Raw genomic sequence first — 12,810 nt, 5'->3', positions numbered from 1 at the left:
TCGTTGTTCATTTTTCATGGTTAGATCTTGTACTTTCATGATCCTCCTCAATTTGTTACTCCTTCAGTAGACTTTCATTATTATTATGATGACGGTTTTTTTATTCAGTTCTCAATATTTAGAATGTTATACTTGATTATGTTCCTAAAATTTCCTTGTTTCATTGTGTTTTTTTGGTGAATGTGGTCATCTTACATCACGTAGTCAAGGTATTTGATGAAATGCTTATGCTGTTCTTTAAACATTGGTTCATATGGTATCGTCTATACAGGTGATTGGGGAGATGTTTATCTGAGCTATATATGTTTCCAGCTGAAAAAATATATGTATTCTTCTGGGACTTCATTTATAAACCAAATTTTCGAATTCCATGCTTTTAGTAAGTGGAATAAAATAAGTATACGTGTCACTTGATGCACCACTTTATTGTGATACAAATTATTCTACAACAAATTTTAGATACCCTGTTACTGATGAACCCAATATTCTTAAAGTTATGCAGAGTTCAGATTTTTAGAGACCTCATTCTTCAAAATGATCAGAAAAGAGATAGTTTCTTTCTTGTTGGAGTTTTTTTTTTTTATTCTTACTGTTGTATACAACCTTAATTTCTTGTAATTTTCTAAGCTTGAATATAACTTTGGTAATCTTTCTGGTGAACATAGGTGTGTGAACTGTTTGGTATGGTGGGTCCCTCAATGTTAACATATTAAAAAATAAAATTAAGTAAAAAAAAAAGATAAATCTATTAAAATGGTATATATAGATATCATTTTATATGGATTAGAAACAAACCATGTAAGGAATTGAAACCACAAAGACCATTTTCATCAAGGAAAAAAGTTAATGATTTAACCTATATATGACTTCCAATGATGCATGGGACTATTTATGTAATGTTTTCTATAATCTCAATTCCTTCTTGTAAATCCACTGGTAAGTTCCAATTCTTCTAATGAAGCACGGGACTATTTATACATACCAAACCTTTTAGCAACTTCAAATGACTTTGGTTTTATGATGATAGCAAGGTACTTCCGTTTCTTTCTTAGGGCATTTTACTTTGAAAAATGTAACAGTTAGTTATAGCATTGATGTTCAGAAAGAATGTGTCTTTGAGGACTCACCAATTGATAAGTGGTATAAATGCATATCACATTGTTATTTAATGTGTTGTAACCTGTTCATTTTAAAATGTCGAGTATGTGTAATTTGTATCTTGTTTATATCTCAAACAATTCAAGTTTTTCATTTTACTAATTAGGGCTAAATCTAAGAAACAAAATTTTGATCTGTTTTCTAATAGCATCCTAATTTCATTCATGCGTATTACCGCAATATACTTTGAAAACCTATTAATTGTAGCAATATCATCCCGATACAATGCAAGTTTCACTATTATAATTGGATAGATTCTTCAAAGTATTATGTCCTAATAACAAAATAAGTTGAAAATGCGATCGATATGGTCTGATAGTTTCATCATTTACCTTTTCCATCCCTAAACCAACATTTGGTCACACTTTTAGTCCCTGGTTGCCCGTCCATTAAATCCATCGACTTGACCATACGCATAAAAAGTAATATAACATAGAGGCGATTTTTGTAATTTAGTCTTGTTTGTTTCTTTGTTTCAATAACTTTGAAGAGCATGTTAAATTCTTTTCACAGATTCTATGCAATAGACCAGGGACTTGTGTGCCTATATGCATGCTTTGATTCTTTTTCAAGGTTTGAATGCTCATGAATACCATCTTTGACTGACTCTTAAGGTTTAAATGCAAGAAATAGCAACGTGTTTCATTGATTTGTTTATTATAGCACACCATTTTCAGTGTCTCCTATTACAACATTGTAATTTGGTAAATATATATATATATATATATATATATATATATATATATATATATATATATATATACACAGTTCCAGTTTTAATATTATTTCAATCGTTTCTGTACCCAATACGTAGGACTACTGTGTTTCTATGGCTAATTCTGTTGGAAAGAGGAAGTTATATATACAGAAGTTTCATGTTTCATCAGGAGGCTTACCAGATTGCTTCAGGGGAATTTGATAGGTGTTATTAGGAGTATGAGTGAGCTTTCTTCAATCCAATAACAGGGGAATCTTTATGAAAAGATTTCAATCAGGTAAGAAACAGTGCAACCAGGAGGGAGGATGGCAAATTTCTTCTACAAAGATCGATCAATTAAGAGAAGGAAGGAAGTTTAGTAGATCGTGTAAATCAATGGATCATATTTTGTTATACTTTTCATTTTTTTTTAATTTCCCCAACTCTATGAACGAGAAGGAGCTGTGGCAGTTGTTAATCAGAAAGGTTTCGGGATGCATTATTCAGTGGTAGATGACAGGTTGTGTGGTTAGAGATCGAAAAAATAGAGGTTAGGAGGCAAAGTGTGCATGAAGACTAATAAAAAGAACCTTACTTAGTCAACAGAAGCCATAGAAGTGTTGAGTATCATGAAGAAACGAATATGAGTTCATTTGTTTCAATACATTACTGGGAACATGATTTATTTATTTTTATGGTGGAGTTGCATACTATAGTTGTTGCAAATGAGGTAATTAAAGCCTCTACTCCTTGTATCTCCAATGTGGATACCGAAAACAAGGTTACTAATGCAAGTGTGAATGGTAATTATGACCAACTCTAATGGCTTCAATGGTAATCAAGATGTTGGTAAGGAGATGAACCGGTTTTTTTTAGCTCATATAGAGGTCAAAAAGACCACTGATAAGTGATGACTTGATGTAGATGATCTATTTTCAGCCTCAAATGACCATATTTTGGAGTCTAACTTTGTTGCAAAAATACTACTCATAACTTGATAGAATATCAAGATGAGATGGAAAATGAAAATAGATGAGAATATGATATTCTTTTGACAACAACAAGAGTAACAATAAAGATATAGAGGACGGTAAAGATAAGATATATAAATTAATATGTGATACTATTACTATCCTGTCTCGTCATGTGGAGAAAAAGGGGCGACCTAATTAAAACTGTTGCTTCTAAAATTAAAAAAACAAATGATACAAGAATCCCCATATTAAGGTGTAGCAAGTGAATTTTACGTAGTATCCAAATAAATTATAGAATCCTATCAAGGATTTGAGCTTTTGAGTCCATAGACACGATAGACATTGTTGATAAGGCAATGGTCAAGATTTCAGCTCAAATTATGATCAAGAAATAGCACACAATTCAAGAAGTGTTTAATTTTGATACCTATGCTTAAAAGAATCATGTGGAAATAACATACAATTCCAAATGTGTTCAATTTTGTAGTAGAGGCTGGTATATATTATCTTAATTCTTCTGGAAAAGTAGGTCATAGACGATTGAGTTTGCAATAGCATCAGGCTACCCATTTTCCCATTGCATCTATTTTCAACTCATGCCAGTCATGTAGCCTCACTTTCTCAATCCTTTTCATGTGAAGGATGAGACCTTGAAGATCCCCCCTCACCCTACATAGAAACGAAAAGTAAGAAAATTTTAAAAGTTATATATTATACAGGATACAACACAAAATGTTATGAAAACAGATAGTTACTTGGAAGCGTATATATTATGTTACATTTTCTTGATTCAACAGAATTAATGAGTCCTGGTGACACATCTCTTCCAAATTCTTGAAGCAATTTAAGCATTCTCAACATGTTGCTTGGTTCTATCCTAAGAATGAATCTATCAATAAGATTCCTTAAAATCAAGCAATATGCTTACACAATTTCATATTGTCTTCCAAAGTGTAATAGTTTGTTATTAACATAGAATTTACCCAAGAACAACATCTACTGAAAATTATTAATCTATGAATTGGTCTCAATTGCATATTACACTGTGACAGAGAGTGGTGAGAATTCAATCCTAGATTTTGACCCTTAGTGTTTAGACATGGTATGAACAGATATTTGTAGTATTCAATGATTCCAAATTTTAATATTTCCACTTCAATGCATTCAATGAAAGGTTATAACTCCCTTATTTTGTTACACCCTAAACGAATTGAGAGCTTTGATTCCTAATATTCGGTTGTGTATTCCTTTTGTTTACGCGATGAGAGAAAAGGTTTGGGTGTCAAAAAGTATACCTCATGTGCGCGACGACTTATGTCAAGCTTCCTTAGGGATAAAGCTCTGAACCAAAACTTTTCCTTTCATACTGAAAATAGATTAAAAGTGATATGTTAATCATTGTTCACAAACAACCTACTTGGACAAAGTAGTCATACGTATTCGGTCCATATATATTTATGTGATCCAACATATCGAAAGACTTAATCAATTGAGTGTGCTGATAAGCCCCACACGGAGTAAAGAGAATAAGCAGGAAATTCACAACCAGAAACAACTAACTGATAATGAATTATATAAATAATAGGGTTTTCCCATTCTTTCAAGAGGAAGGGCCTCTCAAATACTTTTTGCTACTAGAATTTTCTTAGCTGACAATCATCTAGAAAATGAAAAGTTTAAATACTCCTCAGGGTAGGGTATAATGGATGCCACCACACCATACCAAACCAAAAATCTGGGAAAATTACTTGTTCTCCATATTTTATTACTGAAAAAAAACTTAATTAAAAACGTCACACAACCATACCCTATTTATACTAAACTAATTGGAATCCTAAACTAACTCAAAACTTTAAATTAGGAAAGTTTTCCCAAAATACCCCTGGGACCAAAACGGTCCCCGTTTCTGAATCAATGTTTGGGTCTATTCATTTTATAAATTAAAAGTACAACTTCTATTTTTTACATTTTATAAATAAAAAAAAAAATCTTATCTTATAGGTCAATAAATATATATATATATATATATATATATATATATATATATATATATATATATATATATATATATATATATATATATATATATATATATATATATATATATATATGATCCAGTTGTTTAAAAGATTTAAGTTATGATCCATCTGTTAAAATAAGTGGGTCATTGTCCATCTATTTAAAGAAAGTGGGTGATGGGTGAGGTAGGTCATTATACATAAGACATGACAATAAAAATATATTTAACAAAAATCACATCTACCTTGAATGTCGGGGCCGTCTGGAACGAATTTACGATGATAGGGAAACAATACAATGCCACATGTAACAAACTGTTGGTTTCTTAGGATGAATTGTCCTGTAGTTGTCTGAAAAGGAGAGAGATCTCCACCAATTATGTGATTCCATGACTTGTAATAACCCAACACACCTTCTTCTTCATCCTTCTTCTCTCCATCATCCTCATACACAAGACTCACCCCACACTCCTTTGTAAGTTCATTACGCCGTGCTGTAACAGTAATAGTAACATGGTCACCAGGCTCCATCTCATTCATCCCAAACATCCAATGACTTAACACCACCCAACACTTTGGATCTACAAAGTATCTGTCCCAGAGACGTTCGTATATCCACATGCGGTTCTTTGTTATATTACTAACTGTGATCATCGGTGTAACGGGGAAATGATCAAGTAGAATTAAAGGCCTCTCATACAAAACTCTCCTTGTCTGCAGAAAGCAGAAGTTGATTCCTTTAAGGAGGTTGTTTGGAGATGATGATGGGATTGTAAATGATATCGATGGCCCTGCGCTTCTATGAATAAACCAACTCGGCATCTCCTCTGTGTCATATGTCGTGCTGAATATTCCAAATTCATATAACATCTGCCAAATACAAACATCTTAATTAAATGATTATATTATAGTATTTTATGTATTCAAATAAAGAAAGACAGTTAACTAGACAAAACCTGCATTCGAGATTTCCTAGGATTATTTCCCCCATTCCTTTTGTTATGGAGTAAATTACTCCAGCCCAAGCTACGTAATACCTTTTCCTCAACACCCACCATTGCCTGGATTTTCACAATGCCTTCAATTTCATACGACCCAGGGATGTAACTTCTTGGAAAATAAAATAACATAAGGGGAGACATTTTGGGATCAAATACAACTTTTTCTAAAGACTCATGATCAAAATAGAGCAACATTGTTTTTAGTGTGTGTGGAGGATGTTCGACTGACTTCAATTTATTACAGATTTGCATACTAAGTATCTCAAGCTTAGGAAGGGTTCTCACACAATTGGGCATGGAATGGATAGGATTGTTATCTAAATATAATTCCTTTAACAAGGACACACTACTGAAATCCATAGGAAAGGATTCAGTGGACAAATTATTATTTGCAAGCGAAAGCCTTACTAGAGATCTCAACAAAGAACTTGAAAAAAACTTCAAATGGCTTCGCATAGCACCCACAAATGTGGAGGAAGAGGTTCTTGTGCTTATGCTAATGTTTTTATTAGCATTGCACATGTCCAGTGAATCCATATCTAAATCCGTATCCTCAGTTTGAGATTCACCCAGATTACAACCATCTAGCAACATTGTTTTTACCTTCTTTAGCATGCCTATACTTCTTGGAAGGTTTTTAAGCTCCTTGCAGTAGCTTAGATCGATGAGGGCAAGTTCAACACACTGCTCAATTGATTCACAAACTTCAAGCAAACCAGTGCAATTTCTAACTATTAACCTCTCGAGAGCTGGGAATTGGTCAAAGTCACCAAGACTACAAAGTTGTTTACAGAAACTTAAAATAAGAACCTTCAATGATCCAAGCAACCTTTTGTTTTTTAAGCATAATCCATCCAACTATAAAAACTGAAAGAAGTTAGAATGGTAGTGAAATTCAACTAAGCATGAAAAATAATAAATGAAGATAAGTTAGCTTTTTCCTCTTCTCAAGTCGTTGTGGATTACTATAACAACCGATAAATGATTCAATATTGCTATATGACATGTCAAGAGCAACAAGATTCTCCATAGGTAGTTCTGAAGGTATATACTTCAAATGAAACCCATGCACACACAAACCTCTTAGTTTCAGTGGAAAGTTCTCATAAGACCCATTCATGTGAACATAATTGAGTTGTAGTAGCATCAAATTATCCATCATACTTAATGCATCTGTTTTTAGCTTATATGATGCACCCAACATCTCTTTCTCAAGCATGCGCATATCAAGGGCAAGGCCAACAAGATTTCCCTTACCCTATGAAGAAACATAATGCAAATAAAAAGTTAAGACCATACAAAATATTTTTAACATGCATACTTTTAAAACCACATATGACCTCTTACCTTTTTTTGTTTTAATACTCTGAATGACTCCTCATGACACCATAATAGACTTCTCTTCAATGGCTTGTCATGTGATTCTTGATGTACTTCGAATCTTCCCATCTCTTGAACCAACTGATGCATCTTCAATTTGTTTTTCCCTCCAATTGTAAGAAGGAATCGGTCGAGGAGATTCGGGATTCCAGATCTTATGTTTATATTGCATGCCTGTAATATTGTTTCAGCAACATCTCTATCTATTCCAACAAAAAAACAAGCAATATACTTAAACAAGTCCTTATCATTTTTGGATTGCAAAGAGTTAAAGCTCATTCTCAAGACATTATTCACATGAGAATCTGTTTCTTTCTTTAGCCCTTCTATGCACCCTTCCCAATAAGTTACATCTCGATCATATAGAAATTTTCCCAATACTACAAGAGCCAATGGATGTCCTTGACAATACTTCACAAGCTTATAAAACACCCCTTCATAACCTGTCTTGGGATATTTGCATTTGAATGCATGGAGACACAAAAGTTTCCATGATTCGGTCTCATGTAAGCCTTGAAGCAAGAGCTCTGTATGCTTTGGTTTAATGTCTGTTTTGAATAGTGCACACCTCTCTATCAAACGTCTTTCCTTTGTGGTTATAATTATTTTGCTTCCTGGATGAAAACCTTTGCTCCCAAGTAATGCATCCAACTGATCAAGGGTGTTGATATCATCAAGAGTAAGAAACACCCTTTTACGAGCTACAATATTCTCTATCTTTGAGGTGTATACCAAAGCATCATGAACTTTAATTGAACTTGTTTTTGAGATGTCATTGCAAAGTTGTTTTTGTAAATCAAGCAACCCATTAAACTTTCCATCACAAACCCTACTAATATCTTCAATACAACTGCTTTTGTGGAATTCATGAGAATATAGCCCATAGACTTGTTTGGCTAAATATGTCTTCCCGATCCCACCCATACCCGAAATAGTGAGTATGTCTGCCGTATGTGAGGATCCATCTTTCAACCATGAAGTTACAAAGTTAATATGATTTTGCATCCCAATAAGTTGTGGTCCAACTCTCCTTAAGTGTACATGTAATTTATGATGGATGTCCTTCACAATTTCTTCAATAAACTCTGTCTCTAACCTTAAATCAGATTTTATAAGAACCACAAAAGTAACAAACCAGATTTGGAGATTTAATTTGTCCAACTATTCAAAATCAAAATTATATCAAAACTAATAATTATAATCAAGTCCTTCACATTAAAACGATATTGTGTTTACACTTCTATGTTCTACCCATACAGGAATCCAATGTGTAAGGTCAAAAATATTTATGTATAAAAAGTTAAAAGATGCCAATGTAATACCAGATTTCACTAATGGGCAACCTAACTTCACTATGTTTACACAAGACCATCATAACTATCATTGTGCTGTATTTGAAAAAGCATGCCAGTTAAGTTATTTATCATAAAAGACACTATGACTTGAAGGTGGTACTAACATTCATGTGTTAATCAAACAAAATTAAAGGATAATGGAAATACGGGTAAGAAAGCGGTTACCTTCCTTTTATGTCATTTCCTTTTAAATTAGCAACATCTACAAGTGCCTTAATCCATCGGTCCATCTTTTGAGCTAATTGACTTCTTTTATCTGCATATGTCTCTGCCTCCATTGTCTGTTTATGCTTGGCGATTGCATCTCCAAAGCTACTTTGCTGCTTCCTGACATGAGTGGGCTCCACATGATAAAAGATTGGGATGACAATATGGTTGGATGTGATACGCTGCTCAAGGATCAGCACCAATTCATCCAGGCACCATGTTGAAGAAGCGTAGTTCTCAGACAACACGATAATAGAAGCCCGAGATGCCTTAATTGCAGTCTCCAGTTCCGGTTTCAGATCTTCCCCTGTTTCAATCTCTTCATCATCCAAGAGGGTAATGATATTGGCGTCTATAAGTGCCTCATAAAGGTAATTGGTGAAACTAAGACGAGTGTCTAGACCTCTAAAACTTAAAAATACATCATATCTATAACCATCAGTTGATGAAGGAGGGACACGAGATGATGAACTATAACCACAAGTTGATGAAGAAGAAGAAGTTCCTTCTGAGAGGAGTTCAGAGAGAATAACCATTATGAGTTATGGGTTGATGAGCCTTCACCCTTCTCAGTTATTAGTTATAAGAGTTGGTTTCACCGGCTTTCTTCACTTGTTCTTTAATGTTAGGACCTGTACAAATGCCAATGCATAATAGCAAATTATTGATTACAATATGAAACTTAAATCTCATCTGCTTATAGCAAAGTATTGATGTAAAATAAAATTTACATTGCCATGTGAGTTATTTAAAAAGTAGCTGCTCACTTAACTGAATTGAGTTTTTTTTTTTTGGCTAAGTTGGGTTGCAAGAAAATATGTAAACAATTTGTTCATTTGTTGTACAATATCTCTATTTTGTTTTGTTAAACCCACATAAGTATCCCTATTGTTGTCTAAATAAAATTCATCTGAAGTTCACTTACATAAGAAAACAAATCAACACCAAATATCATTCCAAAAACAACTAAATGCACTGCTAAAAGTCTTGAACAAGGAGTGTTCAGCACTTCACTGCAGGAACCAAAATCTACACATACAAAGTCGTAAATACTTGTGTGCTAAAGATTATGAACTCACTAACAAAAATAGTGAGTGAGGATTCTAGTGCTCTAAATCTTCTTGTCTGCTAAAGCTTTCAGGCCCCGTTTGTTATGCAAGATAGGGACAAAATTGCAATTTTTGATCTCTCGATCTCTCGTGTATGAAAAAGACATAAATGCCCTGGTGATCCTCATAACTGGAATGCCCTTGAAAGTATATCTATCTTGACAAATGCAGCCTAAAAGTTAGATCATGTAGCCTTCTGTCTAACTATATCAATTTGTTGATTCATTTAGTAGGTGAAACAAATCCACTTTACCAAAATAGGAAAAACATATACAGCCAAGAAAGGTGTCAAACAGAGACTCCATTGGCAATGGAGACAGTCATAGAACTTGAAGACTGTTTTCTGTATCAGCAGTAGAACAACTTATGGAAGAAGTCGAAACACTCGAAACCGGAAGGTATGAATGATTTAAGTCACAAATGACATCAGCTTAGCTGACCAATGTCATATCATATGTCTTAAATCCACAAAGAAATTTCTTATCAGTTTTGTACCTCCAAACATAATTACATAAACCTAATCCAGCTTAATTTCAAACAGAAAGACCAAAATCCTAATTTTGTCTTCACAGATCCACAAGTTTTGAACAAGGGGAACATCAGCTAGCAGGTAATCTAGAATTATGACAATCGTAAATTGAAGTTTCTTGATATTGAGTTTTTGGTTTATAATTAAGGATCTATAACATCATTCAAAAAGAACCAAACGTAAAAATTGTGTTTATGAATTCAAAATATAGAGTGATTAAGGAAGGAGTTTTTGAGAATCCGAGAATTGGACTGTAACTGATATGTAAACTAAACAAAAGTAGCTGAAATAAACAAAATTTTAATCACCTGTTTATGAAAATTCAAATGATTATGATGTGATCTGTGATTGATAAGTGAAATTCTTAGAAAGTCAAAATTAGCTTGTAAGGATGAGCAGAGTTTACATAAACCTGAAGTAGCGATAACAGAGGAAAAATGAACAGAGACAACGACCAAGAAAGATGAGCAGTAAGTCAGCAGGGAGTCGACGACGAAAGGAAGGGAGAGGGCGAGAGACAATAAATAAACAACGAAAATGTTGGTGTTTTCTTACGCGTTGGGATTGGAGGCTTTCATGGGTTCTTTCCAAAAAAGAAAAAAGAAACATGGTTTTGCTTTTTTTGAATTTCTTTTGAATTTCCTTTTTTATTTTTTTATTTTTTTTCTGGAATGGAAGACTAAATTACAAATTGCTCCTTTATTGATAATTTCACTTTGAGGACAAATTTAAAAAACGACACACAACGATCCATCCTTATGGTCTTAATTTCTTTCATTGGTTGTCACTTTTACCAAATCTATTAAACTTTTCATTTAAGTTCAACTATAAAAAGACTTTTTTAACCTTCTTTTGTCATGTTTCATTTTTTTCTCTGTTATATGTGAACTCCCAACCCCATCTCACCTATGACCTACCATCCACCACCAGATGTAGTTACTTGGTAGGGATAGCAAGTGCTACTCCTCAATATCTCCTCAAAAGTAAAAAAAAAATGGATTTTATATATTTAATCTAATGTGCACCTAATGCAAATCCAACTAAACATCTCACTATTGGCTAAATAAAAAATCCAAGTAAATAGCCCATTATGTGAATCAATTAGCCAATTAAGGCCATTACGTGTGAATCAATTACTAAAAAGGTATATGACATTCTTCAATAGCATAAGGGAAAAAATGAGTTCTCCTCCCCTCCTTCACTACAAGTCCACACCATAAATAACAAAAGCTTGACATCTTCTCATACTTGCTCATTCTTCTCAAAAGCTAGGCTTTTTTTCCCACTAGCAAAATAAAGTATTACCTTAACACTTTAGTTAATGGGATAATGTCATAAAAAACCTTAAGTTTGGTAGAAAATATCGGTTTTACCCTTCGGCAGATTTTTGGTTCGTTTATACCGCAAATTTGTCATTTTTTTTGTTGGTTTTACCCTTGTTACCTGCAATAGCAGGTTTCCAGGTTATTATTAATTATTTTTTTGCGAAAAAAACCCTTGAGTTTACAAATATTTTGCAAAAAAAAACCCTTAAGATTATAAACATATAAAATATAAATATATATTCAAAATTTGATAAAACTAAATAATTTTCTACTAAAACATATTTTTAGCTTTACATACGGTAACTTTTATATTTGTTTGATATAAACTTTTTATATTTAAATTTTAAAAAAGTTACTTAGTTTTAATAAAATTTGAATATATTTCTTAATTAATACTTTTACTTTTCAAAACAAAATTAGAAAACATTTGTTAGTTAATAATTAATTATGCTAAAATAGTTAATATTAATAATATGGTATCAAGTACATTCAATTAATTTTTTTAAAAGGTAAATAAAAATATTTTATATGTTTAAAAGGTTTGTATTTTAGAAATACTAACATATCATATTTTTTATTTGTTTAAATACATAATAATATTATCATATATTTTTTTTATAAAAATATCATAAACATTTTAAACATATAAAATATAAATATATTTGTCTAATTTATTATATAAATATATTTATTTTAATACAAAAATATGATAGTTTATTATTTCTGAAATACAAACATTTTAAACATATAAAATATTTTTATTTTTCTTATAAAAAAAAATTGAATGTAACTAATGTTATATTATTATTAGCTAACAGACGTTTTTTAATGTTGTTTTGAAAAGTTTAAGTATTAATTAATAAATATATTTAAATTTTGATAAAACTAGGTAACTTTTTTAAAATTTAAATATAAAAACTTTATATCGAACAAATATAAAATTTATCGTACATAAAGTTAAAAATTTGTTTCAATAGAAAATCTATTTAGTTTTATAAAAATTTGAATATATATTTATATTTTATATGTTTATAATCTTAAGGGTTTTTTTGCAAAA

The 12,810-nt window shown here is 32.0% G+C and overlaps 2 protein-coding genes across 2 annotated transcripts in view; both read right to left on the bottom strand.

Annotated features, from left to right (window-relative positions):
* Positions 1-3,069: 3,069 nt before the first annotated feature.
* The window catches only part of LOC145099045 (disease resistance-like protein DSC1), a 32,178-nt gene continuing 22,437 nt past the window's right edge, over positions 3,070-12,810 (bottom strand). Inside the window, exon 8 of the mRNA XM_079036657.1 lies at positions 3,070-3,498. Within this exon, the coding sequence (XP_078892783.1) occupies positions 3,451-3,498 (48 nt within the window). The 3' untranslated portion in view covers positions 3,070-3,450. The remainder of the gene's footprint in view (positions 3,499-12,810) is intronic.
* LOC145096252 (disease resistance protein RUN1-like) lies at positions 5,073-9,488 on the bottom strand. The gene is made up of 5 exons (XM_079034010.1): positions 8,749-9,488; positions 7,196-8,324; positions 6,853-7,106; positions 5,885-6,623; positions 5,073-5,717 (listed from the first exon to the last, which is right to left on the bottom strand). The coding sequence occupies exons 1-5, from the start codon at positions 9,324-9,326 to the stop codon at positions 5,073-5,075; spliced, it is 3,345 nt and encodes a 1,114-aa protein (XP_078890136.1). The 5' UTR covers positions 9,327-9,488.

Source organism: Lactuca serriola, chromosome 1 (genome assembly GCF_051521515.1).
Source record: "Lactuca serriola cultivar US96UC23 chromosome 1, Lser_US96UC23_V15, whole genome shotgun sequence".
Taxonomy (NCBI): domain Eukaryota; kingdom Viridiplantae; phylum Streptophyta; class Magnoliopsida; order Asterales; family Asteraceae; genus Lactuca; species Lactuca serriola.
The sequence above is the reverse complement of the archived record's forward strand: the minus strand, read 5'-3'. Positions and strand labels throughout refer to the sequence as shown.